This window comes from Vespa crabro, chromosome 9 (genome assembly GCF_910589235.1).
Source record: "Vespa crabro chromosome 9, iyVesCrab1.2, whole genome shotgun sequence".
Lineage (NCBI taxonomy): Eukaryota > Metazoa > Arthropoda > Insecta > Hymenoptera > Vespidae > Vespa > Vespa crabro.
Window position 1 is genome coordinate 244098 of NC_060963.1, and position 13647 is coordinate 257744.

Consider the following 13647-nt stretch of genomic DNA (forward strand, 5'->3'; position numbering starts at 1 on the left):
GGTTAACCCTCTCCACGAGGCTCGATCGCGCCGCCTGCCTGCCGAGGCGCGATAGCTCCATGAAAAAAAGAAAAAGGAAAAGAAAGAGAAAGAAACAGCTGCGCGATATCTCGATGCAATCATCTCGCTCGTTGAAACGACGATGAATCTGCATTATTCGAAGAACGGCACGTGGTACGTCGAGGCGCAAGGGACGCCGCGATACCAGTAGATACGCAGAGGAACTTGGCGTCTTTTCTTAACGTGGCATCGTTTCTATCTACTACTATCCACTTTGAAATCCTCCCCCGCTGAGATCGAACGTCTTTTTCGATACCAATTATTGCGCCGATCGCACGTTCTCGATATGTACGGGGCACCTAGGATAGGCACTCTTTTCTATAGAACACGTCCTACGGAGCGCGTGGGAACGCCTTCTAGATACGACTCTGCGCTTTTCTTCGTTCATTCCCACGTATCGTGGACCATGGACGCGAACGGATGGACATAGTCGTACGAAAAGGAAAATATCCGCAAACTTTGCTAATTCCTTCGAACGTCTTGAGAAACAAAAACAAAAAAAAGAAAAAAAGAAAAAAAGAAAAAAAGAAAAAAGAAGATCCAAATACGCGATGGCTGAAAGATTATGTACGCAAGACCGACATCGTTGTACCGCTGAATGAATATCGTAAGAAACTTCCTAGGGATATTGATAAAAGAACGATTTCGTCTAGAGAAAAAGCCTACAATCGTGTAACGCTACCAGATATATCTCGATCCCAACGCAAAGCCGCGCACGTTACAATGTGGAGCGGCCTGGAATTGATTTCATAGAGAATTACTTGGCGTCGGTGGGTATATAGCTTCTCTAGGGAGAAAGAGAACATACCTGACCGTCCGCGATTTTTTAAGAACAATCGAAGATTCGATTTGAGTGTGACGCAATGCCTCCGGCTGAATCTCCTTAAGTGCGAAATTTGCTGCACCCGCGATCGCTCGCTCGATCGTTGTTTGCTTTCACGCGCGAGATCGAAGAAATCACCGCGCGCTCCACCACCCATTACTTTGGTACTCCGTAGATATACGTTACGCAAGTTCACCCAATCTGTCTACGATCTAGGTAGCGAGAAATTTGGAAGCGTGCTCTTGCACAACGGTTTCTCTTCCAGAAAGTAGAGTCCTACGTGATTAACCACAAAGAGAGAAGAGAAGAAATAAAGAAAGAAAAGAAAAAAGCATAGAGAGGAGAATCGGGTATATTTACGTTTCGCGATACTTTTATTGCTCTTTCTTTCGACGGAAAAGGAGGAGAAAAGAATAAAGGGAAGAATAGAGGGAAAAGAGAAAAAGAAAAAGGAAAAAAGAATAAAAGGAGAAACAAGAAAGAAAAAGAAAATAAAAGGAAAGAAAAAACACTCGAGAGTCGATTTCGCACAAAAAAAGTGTCACTATCGTGGACGATGGTCGATCGATCGTGATCGAACTCAAAGAGCTTCTTCGCACGTCCGACACCGTGCACGTTCTTCCGATCGAACGAACATCGACAGCGTGGGTAGATACGGTGACATAATATTTCTAAAGGATGAAGGTACGGAGATATTTTGACGCGTTGTGTTCCTTTGACGCGCACTTCCTCGTTTATGTAATACGATTACGCTGTAAAAGCTAAAGGCTTTAAAGTACCGAAAGGATCGATTCTCTCTCTTTCACGTTAGTTCGGCACTTGGTTAATTCTCCAAGAAGGAGACAAATTGCGTGAGCTTTTTCAGTTGATCCTCCGTCAGGCAGATCTCGTTGGTAAAGATGCATTGTTCCTTGTCGATTTTAACCGGTTGGACCATCGACCCGTCTATGCTCCAGCCCCTTTCCATCGCCGCCTGTTGAGCCTCTTCCAATGCAAGACCCGTCATCGCTGCGAGCACCGTCAAACCTAACGACGAGTAAGCCTTGGATATCAGCGTCATCGCTTGCTCGCGAACGCTATCTGAAAGGATCGTCCACGATGGCATTCAAATCCTTTATCCTTATCTTTGGAAAAATTAATCGGTTCGGATTTATGGTTTTAAGTTTTCGCGCCAGAATCGAAACAAATAAATGTGGACATATACATATATATGTACATGTGTGTGTGTGTGTGTATATATATATATATATTGTGTGCGTATATGTGTGTATATATATGTGTGCGTATGTGTGTGTATATATATATATATATATGTATGTATATATACATATATACATATAGACATATGGATACATTGCCCGGTGAATATTTGCTTTCGTAATGAGCGCGATTCTCGCTAAAAGGTTTCCAAGACAATAATGAAAGTTATCGAGATCGTGGAAGGTAGGGTGCGCGTCGATACCTCCGATAGCTAACGATACCTTTCAGAGCAGTCATGATCCCGGAAACGTCCTCGCTCCAATCCGCGTTGAGAGCTACGTGCACCGCGGGCCAGTCCCGTTGCCACATGTGTTTCCCTACCGCCCATATTCGGCCCAATTCCGAATTAGCATCCTTCAGATTCGACGGTATTCGTTTCCACAAGCACTTTGCGTTGCATCTACGATGAGTTAATTTTGTTTTCTTCCCTTATTGTATTCAACTGTTTTATTATTGGAAAGCTTGTCACGTGCATTGATCTTGCATAATTATATATATATATATATATATATATTTGTTCAAAAGCATATATTTCTTGCAAAAGCATTGATATACAATAGGTAAAGTCAACGTGGAATATCGAAATGTTATCGATCGCACTAAAGAAATCATGATAAGCGTATGCATTTATCTTATTAAAAGGTAAAAGCTAGACCCCGCTCCGGTTTTCTTAACGATCATGCCAAATTGAATTGAAAGTTAATGTAAGATAAAATCGGAGAACAGTGCTTTGACCATAAAATCGTCCGATCAAATTAGCCAAGACTAATAGCATTCTCCGGCTACCGAGCGCGACTACGTGAATGCGATAATTGCCGATATAAGCACGGAGAATGCAATTAAAGTGAAAACAAGAGATACCGCTCTTAGTTAAACGTATGCCGATCAAAGGCGTTTTCTGCATTTTCGAAATATATTTTCCGATCAAACTATATCTCCCTATAGATGCTAAATTAGTCCAGAATAGTATCGTAGATTGCGATAGAATTAAAGTTTAATTGCTAGACGATATTCCACGTTTGGTATTACGTGTTATCTCGACGCTATCAAGATTAATAAATAATAGTTACAATTCTTACGCCTATCGATTTAGAGGCGGGAGAAGGGGAAAGAAAGAAAAAAGAAGAAATACTAGATACGACGAGTAATTCAAGAATAATACGTTAATACGGTCACTTTTCTAATGATACAATTATTGAAAAAAATTAGCCAAGTCGAATAAAAGTAAAAGATAGATCAATCTCGATCGTGTGGATCCTTCTCATTCTTTGTGAGACACTGGCACGCATAAGGTTCGACAATAGTTTGATAAGTAATTTGAGATAGACTTACAAATCATTCTGGTACAGATACATAGCCAATAGTTGAGCATAAGTTTGTGCCGACGCAACTCCAGCAGGTGCCTGAAAATAATATCGCATGAATAAAGGTTAAAAGGCTTGAGCGATACAATTTTGTAAATATATTTAAAAATATTTTACATTCGGTAATCGAAGAGAAAGATGTGACACAAATATCTGACCATAGCAGAAATTTCAATAATTGATAGAATTATAAAAGATTTAAACGTATCATTATGTACAACTTTCTACGTCTAAGAACAATGGCGTTTGATAAATTAGAAACAATATACCTATTAATAAATTGGACACACAATTGCGCTAACCTCTAATTCGGCTTTCTCCAATTCGAGAAGGAATTTGCCAACTTCGTTTAGCACCATGATGAAGAGCTTCGTTATTTCCTTAGAGAAAAAAATGACTCATCGAATAAAATATGAAGGAATCTATGAAACATCGAAATCAAGTAACGTCAAAGAAAAATCTTTGAACAGCTGAAGCTGCCAAAGACTGACACGGATCACAAAGAAATACATAAGCATTCTAGAGGGCGACACCGTACGACGGTTCAACTCGCGAATTCGATTAAATCGCGTATCGATTCCCAATCGATATCCAACGTCCAGGATAAAAGGCTCGATATCGAGATATCGGCCTACGTATCGACGATTACAATTGACAATATATATATATATATATATATATTTATTTAAGAACGAGGAGACAATAATTATTCTTATAATATAATTAAATCCATCTTGCGAAACATTTTGTCATTCCGAAATCAATAAGAAATAAACTACTATTTAAAACTGGTTATTCGATTTGCTAATGGTTGCGTCATCTCCCATTTTGAGATAGACCAAGAACACGATAAATCTCTCACTGCTCTTTAAAATAATATTTTCTTTTTCACTTTTTATACTAGAGAGTATATTGTAATATTTTTTATTCTTAAGAAATAAATAATTTAGACTAACTGAGCTGTGCGCTGGGGTGTATACCTTGTATATCATGACTTTGTATACCGTGACTTGTCCCGCCGGTAAAAATTTAAATTAATCATCTCACAAGCAACGATCGACTGCTTGTAAACAATGACGCTGTATCTGCATAACGATCACATATGTAAATCTCAAATGGAATATCATTTCCATAGATTATACGAAAGAAAATTTTATCCTAATTATTGTTATATCGCAATCGAATCGTTTGTCTGCGATAGCGATAGTTCATGGTCCATCGTCTACTATTTTTATTCTATCGCGTTAACGTAGGATTACTTCTTCTTCGGTGCATTAGGAGAGATCCTCAAGTGCGTACGGTCGGAGGAACGTTTCAATATAAAAAAATAAAAAAGAAAGAAATAATTCGCGTTGCCGTATCCATTTTACAAAGGTACATTTTACATTATAATATGATCCCTGACTGCTGATGTTTTCGGTTGGTGTTAAGGCGATTTTACATGGGACATGGCTACCGTCAAAGTAACGGAGCAAAAAGTCATTCTTTGTGGTGAATATGGTGTTGGGAAAACGTCTATATTCAGGCGATTCGCGAACAATTCTTTCGTCGCAAGTAACGATCGAAAATCGACGCTTGGTCTCGATAATATCGACAAAGAATATATAGTCGACGACAGACGAATACGTGTAAGTATGACCAAATTTGTTCTCTCTCTCTCTCTCTCTCTCTCTTATCCTTATCCTTTACCATGCGATTTTAATTGTTAATTCATACAATATCCGAATATTTTCCAATCGAATTTTTATGTATAATGCAACGGGTAATTCAAGTATTTCAATTTTTAAGTGACATTAACGACGCATTAAAGCTCAATCTATATTTCACCATCCTCGGTCTACAATTGAATGGAATAGATGATTTAGACAGTTTGCATATATATGCACCTGATGCGTAGGTAGCCCGTAGGTGGAGATTAATCGTAGGAACGTTTCCGTACATTTTTTACGCTCTGTCTCTGTTTTCTGCGCTCACTGAAATATAGATCAGAAATTTTCTTACAAAATTAACCTTGTTTTTTATTTCTTCCATAGTTAGGATAGCACATGGAAACGTATGAATTAGAATTTATTAAAATATAGTTGACGCACAAGTTTCCTTGCTTTTTTCTTTCCTTTACAGTTACAATTATGGGATACCGGAGGTATGGAGAGAGTAGCATCCGTAACATCGAGTTACTACAAGTTTGCCGAAGCAGCTATTCTGGTATTTGCTCTAGATAACTCAACGTCTTTTCATCTTTTATCTCAGCATCTATTGGATATAGTTACGTATGCGGAAAACGCAAAGATTTTTCTTTGCGGTAATAAAAGTGACTTGGAAGGGGTCACTCCGCAAGTCACGGATGCGGAAATGGAACAATTTTGGTAGGTTTCTGGAGAAAAAAAAAAAAAAAATATATATATATATATATATATATATATTTCTCTTAATTTCTATAATATAACATATATGATCACTTTAGCGAGCAATGTCATAACTTAATCTCTGGAACTTACAAAACGTCTTGTAAAACCGGAGAAGGAATACATGAAATGTTCGAGGACATTGCGCAGCATCTAGTTGAAGCTAATCGATCTCGTATGGAACTTCACGAAATGGACAAGGATCGTTTTAAAATTTCCTATATCGACGAAGCTACCGATCCATCCTGTTTATGTTAAAAGAAAAAAAAAAAAAAAAAAAAAAAAAAAAACAACGAACGAACTTTTACAATTTTTTTTAGAAACAAAGGAATTGAATTATATTTCACGTCACGCGTGTATACGACAGATGCACTTTTCCAAATACAGAGCAAGTATTAGGAAACACTGACGTAAAACTTTTATATACATAAATATCTAGGAATAAAATTAAGGTCCTTAGCAGTAACGATTTTTAAATTTTAATTTTATTATACTTCGAGAATAATTTTAATTAACCGAGCTTTAACTCTTACGAACTTACTCTCTACGCTTAATTCTCTCTGCTTATCTCGATATATGAGCCTTCTAACTCACACGCTGACGAAGAAGAAAAAACTAATGCTGAGTCCATTTGATAGTTTTTAAATCGATTCCATCTTCAATCATCTCCCACAAGGGACTGTAAAGAAACAAATTTTGTGATTGTTTTTTTATCGAATTCAACATAATTCTATCGTCAAAAACACGTTCGACAATAAATCCATCCAGCAAGTAACGATAATTATGTTCACGCATGGCAAATTGAAAATGAATTGTATATTAATCATGCTTCTACATTAAATAAAGATTTATACTATGATCAACGAAGTTTTACCTCATATCGCGAAGTTTCTTAACTTCTTCAATCGTATGTTTTGCAGTATATTCGATTTCCTCCAGCGTAGTAAACCGGCCAATACCGAATCTGCCCAAATTGAATTACAAAAGGACATTATACGTGTATACATAGATACGTATCATGCATACATATATGTGCTCGTATATTGTTTTATATATTATTATCGTTTTATACTTGCCTGATACTAGAGTGCGCCAGATCTTCCGATGCTCCAATTGCTCTTAACACGTAACTAGGTTCTAAACTTGCACTTGTGCATGCAGAACCACTACTTAAGGCTATTTCTTTCAGTGCCATTAGTAATGATTCTCCTTCTACACATGCAAATGACAAATTAACGCATCCAGGATACCAAGCAATTGAGTCCCCATTGCGTACAACTTGTGGTAAATTAGACATAAGTTTTTCGATCAAGATATTTGAAAGATTCGTAATATATTTATGATCATACTGAAAAGGAGTAATTTATATAAGTAATGGAAAGTTCTATATGAAGAACTATAAAATGATGAAGCATACCTCCATTTCTGATCGTGCCAAGTCACAAGCAGCACCAAGCCCAACAGCCAAAGGTGCTGGAACAGTTCCGCTTCTCATACCTCGTTCCTGTCCACCTCCGCTTTGTAACGCTTCAATGCGAACACGTGGCCTTCGTCTTACATAGAGTGCTCCAATACCTATGCAAACGATTATACCATAAATAGGACATAATTTAAAAATTTGCAAGAGTTCATAGCGCGAGGTATATATATATATATATATATATATATATATATATATATGTATAATACCTTTGGGTCCATATATTTTATGACCACTAATAGACATGAGATCAATGTTCATCGCATTAACATCAAGCGGTATCTTGCCAACGGCTTGAGCTGCATCGGTATGAAAAAAAACCTTTCTCTTTCTGTCGAAAAAACGATGATTAATCTAATATATATATATATATATATATATATATATATATATATATATATATATACACGTATATAAAATAAGAATATTTTATTTCTCAGCATACAATTATACGTGTACCTGCAAATAGCACCAATCTGTTCGATGGGTTGTCTAACACCAATTTCATTATTAACCGTCATTACAGAAACGAGCGATGTGGCAGGCGTAATAGCGGCTTCTAATTGATCGATATCGATAAGTCCATTTGATTTAACTGGTAGATATGTCACGTCAAATCCTTCTGCCTCCAAGGCTCTGCATGAATCTAATACACATTTGTGCTCCTAAATGTATATATACCGATTTCAATAGAATGACTTTATCTTTAACTAATATTGTAAATACTTACAGTTTGTGTTGTTATAACATGATTTTTTCTTGATTTATAAAACCTTGCTACGCCCTTTACAGCAATATTATTGCATTCTGTTGCACCAGACGTAAAAATAATCTCTTTTTTATCGGCACCTATCAGATCTGCCACTTGCTATGGAAAGAATCATTTAAAATATTCAAAGGAAAACTTTATTCCCATATTAATGCATAAGCTATTGTACTAACTTTACGAGCATGTTCTATTGCAGCTTCTGTTTCCCATCCATACATGTGGGTTCTAGAATGTGGATTTCCATAATAAGAAGTAAAATATAACATCATCTTATCCAATACTCGTGGGTCCTAAACATTAATCGTACTATTATTTTATAACCTATTATTATAGTTATACTTATTGATTAAAGACATTGCACTGTTAAAGCATAAGATTGTGCAATATTAATCCATACCATAGGTGTTGTAGCTTGAGCATCTAAATAAAGCGATCTACCTTCCAAAGGTCCTCTCTTATATTCATCGGTGATAGGAGCTATGGATAATTATAAAACCGCTATAATAAAATGTTAATCGTACTTTGACAAGTAACGACAGATAGGATATATAATAACATATAATAAAACATACATTCGTATTCGGTGATTTCTGAAAATTGTTGACTAAACCTACTTAAAGAACGACAATCTTTAACTTGCCGTAACGTTATCATTAAACTTCTAGTCGGTCGAAACATAATGAAAATATTAATATTATAAGTAATTACTAATCGTGCCCGCGAATTCGACTATTCCACATGCCCTTAACCTGAGCAATCTCTGTCATTCGGTGCAGTATCGCTTAACAGTGTCATCTACCGTTGATTCGGTGAAACGTGCTATTCAAATTTTCATCAGCGACGGCGCTACTTAACGATTCCTATGAAAGTAAAAATAATTTTTTTATAATTATTACAAATGAAATATGTTTCGAAGGAAATTTCGACAAAGTTATTTTATTGTATGAATCGATATTTTCGACTTTGCCTTTGAAAAATGCACTTGCCGTTAAAGAGATAGACATATCTATTACGTTCTTCGTCAATTTGCGTTTATACATTATTATATATCTATTAATAACTTGGATTAGTTTTACGTCATTGCGGTTGTCCTCCCCAATAGACACCAATTCAATGACAAAAATCGGCTAATCCGTTAAAGTATGCGAATATTTTATTTTTCTTTTATCGGATCCCCCCTTGAGGAATTTGACCGTAACACTTATTTAACGGAACAATAATGCAAATGACGTTGTAAATATCAAGTCGACATAAGGAAGATCGATAAACGTTTCGATCACTTTCTCCTGGTATTCGCGAGTTTGTCGCTCTGGTACATTCTCAAGACATGACGATGATCGAATTAATCGAGCAGGTAAAGTATGCGCGACAGATAAATAAACCTTCATCGTGCAAGATTGTGCGAGCGTATTTTAAACACGTACGCTCGGATAAGGGTTCGATTTAAAGTGAAAGGAACGCTGAACAAATGGTCAAGTCGTGCAAGTAACATCGTTCTGCGACAAACGCAAAGATGAGGAGGAAAGGTAACGAAAGACAGGACACCTTATTAATCGTAACTACCCTCTCGATTATGCTGCCGATAACGTTAAACGCGGCTTTTAGAGAAGATTGCAAAGATCGGCTGATGGATCTCTTCACGAAGATCTGTTGTGACAACGATCGCCTCAAAAGAGGTATCGAAAAATTTGATTTTAAAAAGACGGACTATAAGAAATTCGAGCTAACCGAATCTATTGGTAAGTAAAATAAGATCTTACTTTCTGACCAATCGATCGGTCAAACTTTCTACTTTCCTTTTATTCTTTCAGATGTTTCCCTAGAGCGGGAGAACAAATCTACATCCTTCGATAAACACGAGAAGAGAGATATCTCTGAGAAAATAGCAAATCCAAAGGGAGAGCATATCGTGGATGTTAATTTTGATTCTATCCGGGAAGATTTTCACAAACAAACACGGTATTATCGATCGAAATCTCTTCCATCTGCTTCCGTACTGTCTCAGAATGTTGCGGTAAATAATCGTAAGATGAAAGGTAATTTTCAAGGAGTCTATTATTCAATTCATACGTTAGACTAACGATATCTAATAACATAGACCGAGGTGCGTATTTTACTTAATCGTTAAGGCTAATAACGCGATTGTTTAGCGCTAAATAATAATAATTTATACAAACAACGAAAAGTCTCGAGCTTAATGTCGAATTCGTAACGTCGAAATCCTTCCTAGTAAATAATTGTAAAGATTAAAAGGTCATTCTGAATGAACGAACACCGGCTAAACTCTCACATTGCATTGCACGTTATCGTTTGCTCATGTCAGTTCGTTCGAAGTATGAGGATGTTCTTCGGATAATGCTTTATCCGGACAATCCTGCATCAAAGACGTATACAACTTTCTGAAATGAATAATTTTACATCTCATTAATCCATCCATGTAATTAGCTTTTGTGAAAAATTATGATATTTTAAGGTCTATTAAATTAAGATCTAAAAATATTATACGAAGGAAAAAAAAGAATTTTGCATCCGACGTGATTTCCAATGCATGTGCTTACGTACGTTAAGAAAAGAAAGATAACAAAGTCGAGATTGTCCTATTTCTTACTTGGTAGAGGGAAAACGATGATGTGTCATTTCATATGGCCAGTCGAAGAACTGTACGAGCTTTATAACGATTTTAACGATCGATTCCCAAGATCTTTTACGCAAGCCGAACGAAAAAAAAAAAAAAAAAAAACTACGAGACTTTGCTAAGACTTGCTGTTACGAGGATAATATTTGCGATACCGAGAATATTGACGTCCTGTGTTTTTGAAAAGAACGAACAAATATTTTCCAAGGCTTTTCTCTTGTCAGAAAAATAAAATGTTATTTCATTTTCAAACTATCGATACCTTTGTATATCCCTGTGACCTTAATATAACATCTATATGTAATGTTATAGTAAGACATGGTAGATTTGCGAATACTTTCGGATATTTCAAGACAGTCACTGCGACAAAAATATATTTCCGACAGCGGAAGAACGAATGCCAATAGTTAATCATCTTGCAGAACCATAAAACGCGTATCCACCAATAAAAGTACGAAGTGCAAGTATGTAAAAGTGACATATCGCTTGTTAAGTAGTTTCTAAGAAATATTTTACCGAGAAGTTCAATTTTTGGAGAAATATATTTGGATCTTACGGCGCTTTAAGTGCCATTTCAATTTAAAACGAGACGTCTGAAGCGGTATCGTATATTATATTTTCTAATTATACACATACAAGATGGTCGCGCAAACGTGAGTATTATAGATTATTCTTTCTTTAATTATGATAGAAATGTGATAATGCTGAAATAATCCGATATACGATATAGAAAAAGTCGACGATATATCGATGTCAACGTTATCTTGGGTTTCGAGTTTCTATCTCTAAGGATGATAAATGCCAAAGAATGCAGCGATTGCGAAAAGGGAAATCTCTCTGTATGGTCAGCGATGCGTTAAGATGCTTTGTGAAGGAATGACAGTGGAAAGGGGAAGACAAAGGTAACGCTAAATAGAAAACAGTGAACGGATCTATATATAAATATTTATTAATCGTTAATCATACGACCCAATTGCCAGCGAAATTCCAATAAATAAAGGACTAAGTCAATGAATTAATATTGATCCCTAACAGATAGTCAGAAGCATTTTTCAATTGATTCCCGATCGAAAGTTATTTCATTTTGATCATTCTCGCGCGCAGATGAATCGTACAAACGATTTGCTTCTAACCACGTCCAATAGTCCGAGGTGCGTATTTTACTTAATCGTTAAGGTTAATAATATGATTATTTAGTGCTAAACAATAATTGATATTTAATACTAGTGAGATCATCAGTCGGTAAGAGAATTAATGTCATCCGGCAACTCGAAAGCGAAGCTTTTGCTTTGTTGCACTTGACATGCCTATAAAAATATTTTACGTTAATAAAATCTTTATTAAGTCTTCCTTTGTGAGATCACGTGATTAATCTCAAATTCAATCTTTAGAACGAAAGAAAAAAAAAAAAGAAAAAATAATAGAAATATATTAATGGATTGAATGAATCACAAATTTTCTCACGTTACATTAATCATTACTGTCTTTAGTGAGGAAGTCGTACTCGAGAGTCAAAGCTCTTGATTCTTCTTCCCTCATTGCTGGCGATCCACAAATTTCATGTCTTCCAATTTTGTGTATTTCAAACTCATTCCCTAACCTCGCCATTTTTCTTTCGACTTTGTAAGTCTTATCATGAAAGAAAAAAAAAAAAAAAAGAAAAGGTCGAATCATCCTCTTCCCGTAAATTACGAAGAAAATCACAAATGGACGACAAAGTTGATAACGTTGATTATAAAACAACGACCAACCAGCACCCTTTTGTGGGACTAGATTCCTTAACGTATCGAAATAACGTGGCTTATTTCTCTCTCTCTCTCTCCCCCTCTCTCGCTCTCACCCTCTCTCTCTCTCTCTCTCTCTCTCTCTCTCTCTCTCTCTCTCTCTCTCTCTCTCTCTCTCACGCACAAACACTCAGCGTGCAAGTCAAGCTATTATCGTCCTTCGATTATTTAAAAATATATCTACTTAAAATATGTACGAAAAAGTTCGGAGCATCTACGATCGTCCTTGATCCTTTTGATGGTTGGTGTAGTTTATTTTTGTCTTGTAGAAAAAGAGATTCGAGTCCATTCTATCTCCAATCCCTATCTTGTGAAAGATCACGAAGCCGAAGACGCAGAAGATGAGTTTCTTTCGAACTTTCCTAACGAGGCAGTCGAGATTGGCGACGTTTTCGGCGGCGCTTTCATTCGAATACGCTCGCGGGTATTACGATTCGCTATTTCTCTCCTTTGTTATGGTTATGAAGAAAAATCTCTTTCCTCTTAATAGCATTCGCCATGTCCGTGCTTTCGACCGTTCTTCGTCCGACAATCCTTGCCTTTTCTTGTACGGTGATTACTTGACGATAACGGTTTCTCTTCTTTCGACGGCGATTGTATTTTCGCAAAAGAGTCGGGTAAGTTCACTATTCTGATGGACTCCTCTCTGTAAAACGAAAAAACAAAAGGATAAGTAACAGTTCGTTCGATCGATCATTATCAACGCGTTTTTTTCGTTAAAATAGTCGAAACAAACGAAGGACTCGCACGTGTCACGATCGTAACCTAAACACTGCTTATGTAAGAAGAAAGATCGATTAAGATTTTCGGAAAAACAAGTCTCACGAGAGCGTATAAATCACATCACGTTAAATCAACCGAGAAAAGAAAAGAAGAGGAAAGAAGCGATGGGAAGGGAAGGGAAGGGGGAAGAAAGCGAAAAAAATGAAACGAAAAAGCGGAGATAGCGAATTGTCCTAGCACTTCGGACTAATCTTGTTATAAAAAGCCAGTTCGTATAACCATGAACTTTAATAAAAGTAACATGGATTATCTTTGTGGCGATGATAAGAAAGTTGGTAACTATG

The 13647-nt window shown here is 36.5% G+C and overlaps 4 protein-coding genes across 13 annotated transcripts; 2 read left to right on the forward strand and 2 right to left on the reverse strand.

Moving 5' to 3' along the window:
* Nucleotides 1-1217: 1217 nt before the first annotated feature.
* LOC124426871 (COP9 signalosome complex subunit 8) lies at nucleotides 1218-4030 on the reverse strand. Of its 3 annotated transcripts, none has more exons than XM_046969048.1 (4): nucleotides 3810-4030; nucleotides 3476-3546; nucleotides 2365-2543; nucleotides 1218-1963 (listed from the first exon to the last, which is right to left on the reverse strand). In XM_046969048.1, exons 1-4 carry the CDS (start codon nucleotides 3864-3866, stop codon nucleotides 1707-1709), a joined length of 564 nt encoding a protein of 187 aa, XP_046825004.1. In that variant the 5' UTR covers nucleotides 3867-4030; the 3' UTR covers nucleotides 1218-1706. The 3 variants fall into 3 exon arrangements, with proteins under 3 accessions (XP_046825004.1, XP_046825005.1, XP_046825006.1); XM_046969049.1 differs by having other exon boundaries at nucleotides 3777-4029; XM_046969050.1 differs by lacking the exon at nucleotides 3810-4030 and adding an exon at nucleotides 3625-3740.
* A 270-nt stretch (nucleotides 4031-4300) lies between these two features.
* On the forward strand, nucleotides 4301-6771 carry LOC124426869 (ypt/Rab-type GTPase ypt7). Its single transcript, XM_046969047.1, has 3 exons — nucleotides 4301-5135; nucleotides 5629-5873; nucleotides 5972-6771. The coding sequence occupies exons 1-3, from the start codon at nucleotides 4956-4958 to the stop codon at nucleotides 6168-6170; spliced, it is 624 nt and encodes a 207-aa protein (XP_046825003.1). The 5' UTR covers nucleotides 4301-4955; the 3' UTR covers nucleotides 6171-6771.
* Nucleotides 5166-8870, reverse strand: LOC124426866 (cysteine desulfurase, mitochondrial). Of its 3 annotated transcripts, none has more exons than XR_006942817.1 (11): nucleotides 8734-8870; nucleotides 8559-8638; nucleotides 8335-8451; nucleotides 8123-8260; nucleotides 7852-8057; nucleotides 7602-7723; nucleotides 7330-7487; nucleotides 6989-7260; nucleotides 6787-6876; nucleotides 6454-6591; nucleotides 5166-5480 (listed from the first exon to the last, which is right to left on the reverse strand). XR_006942817.1 is itself a non-coding variant. In XM_046969041.1 (10 exons), the coding sequence occupies exons 1-10, from the start codon at nucleotides 8837-8839 to the stop codon at nucleotides 6528-6530; spliced, it is 1353 nt and encodes a 450-aa protein (XP_046824997.1). In that variant the 5' UTR covers nucleotides 8840-8870; the 3' UTR covers nucleotides 6376-6527. The 3 variants fall into 3 exon arrangements, 1 of the variants encoding a protein (XP_046824997.1); XR_006942818.1 differs by lacking the exon at nucleotides 5166-5480 and adding an exon at nucleotides 5908-6157; XM_046969041.1 differs by lacking the exon at nucleotides 5166-5480 and having other exon boundaries at nucleotides 6376-6591.
* A 726-nt stretch (nucleotides 8871-9596) lies between these two features.
* On the forward strand, nucleotides 9597-13025 carry LOC124426873. Of its 6 annotated transcripts, none has more exons than XR_006942822.1 (3): nucleotides 9597-9687; nucleotides 9767-9900; nucleotides 9973-13025. XR_006942822.1 is itself a non-coding variant. In XM_046969055.1 (3 exons), exons 1-3 carry the CDS (start codon nucleotides 9675-9677, stop codon nucleotides 10788-10790), a joined length of 465 nt encoding a protein of 154 aa, XP_046825011.1. In that variant the 3' UTR covers nucleotides 10791-13025. The 6 variants fall into 6 exon arrangements, 3 of the variants coding, with proteins under 3 accessions (XP_046825011.1, XP_046825010.1, XP_046825012.1); XM_046969055.1 differs by having other exon boundaries at nucleotides 9675-9900; nucleotides 9973-10197; nucleotides 10777-13025; XM_046969054.1 differs by having other exon boundaries at nucleotides 9675-9900; nucleotides 9973-10197; nucleotides 11183-13025.
* Nucleotides 13026-13647: the final 622 nt, after the last annotated feature.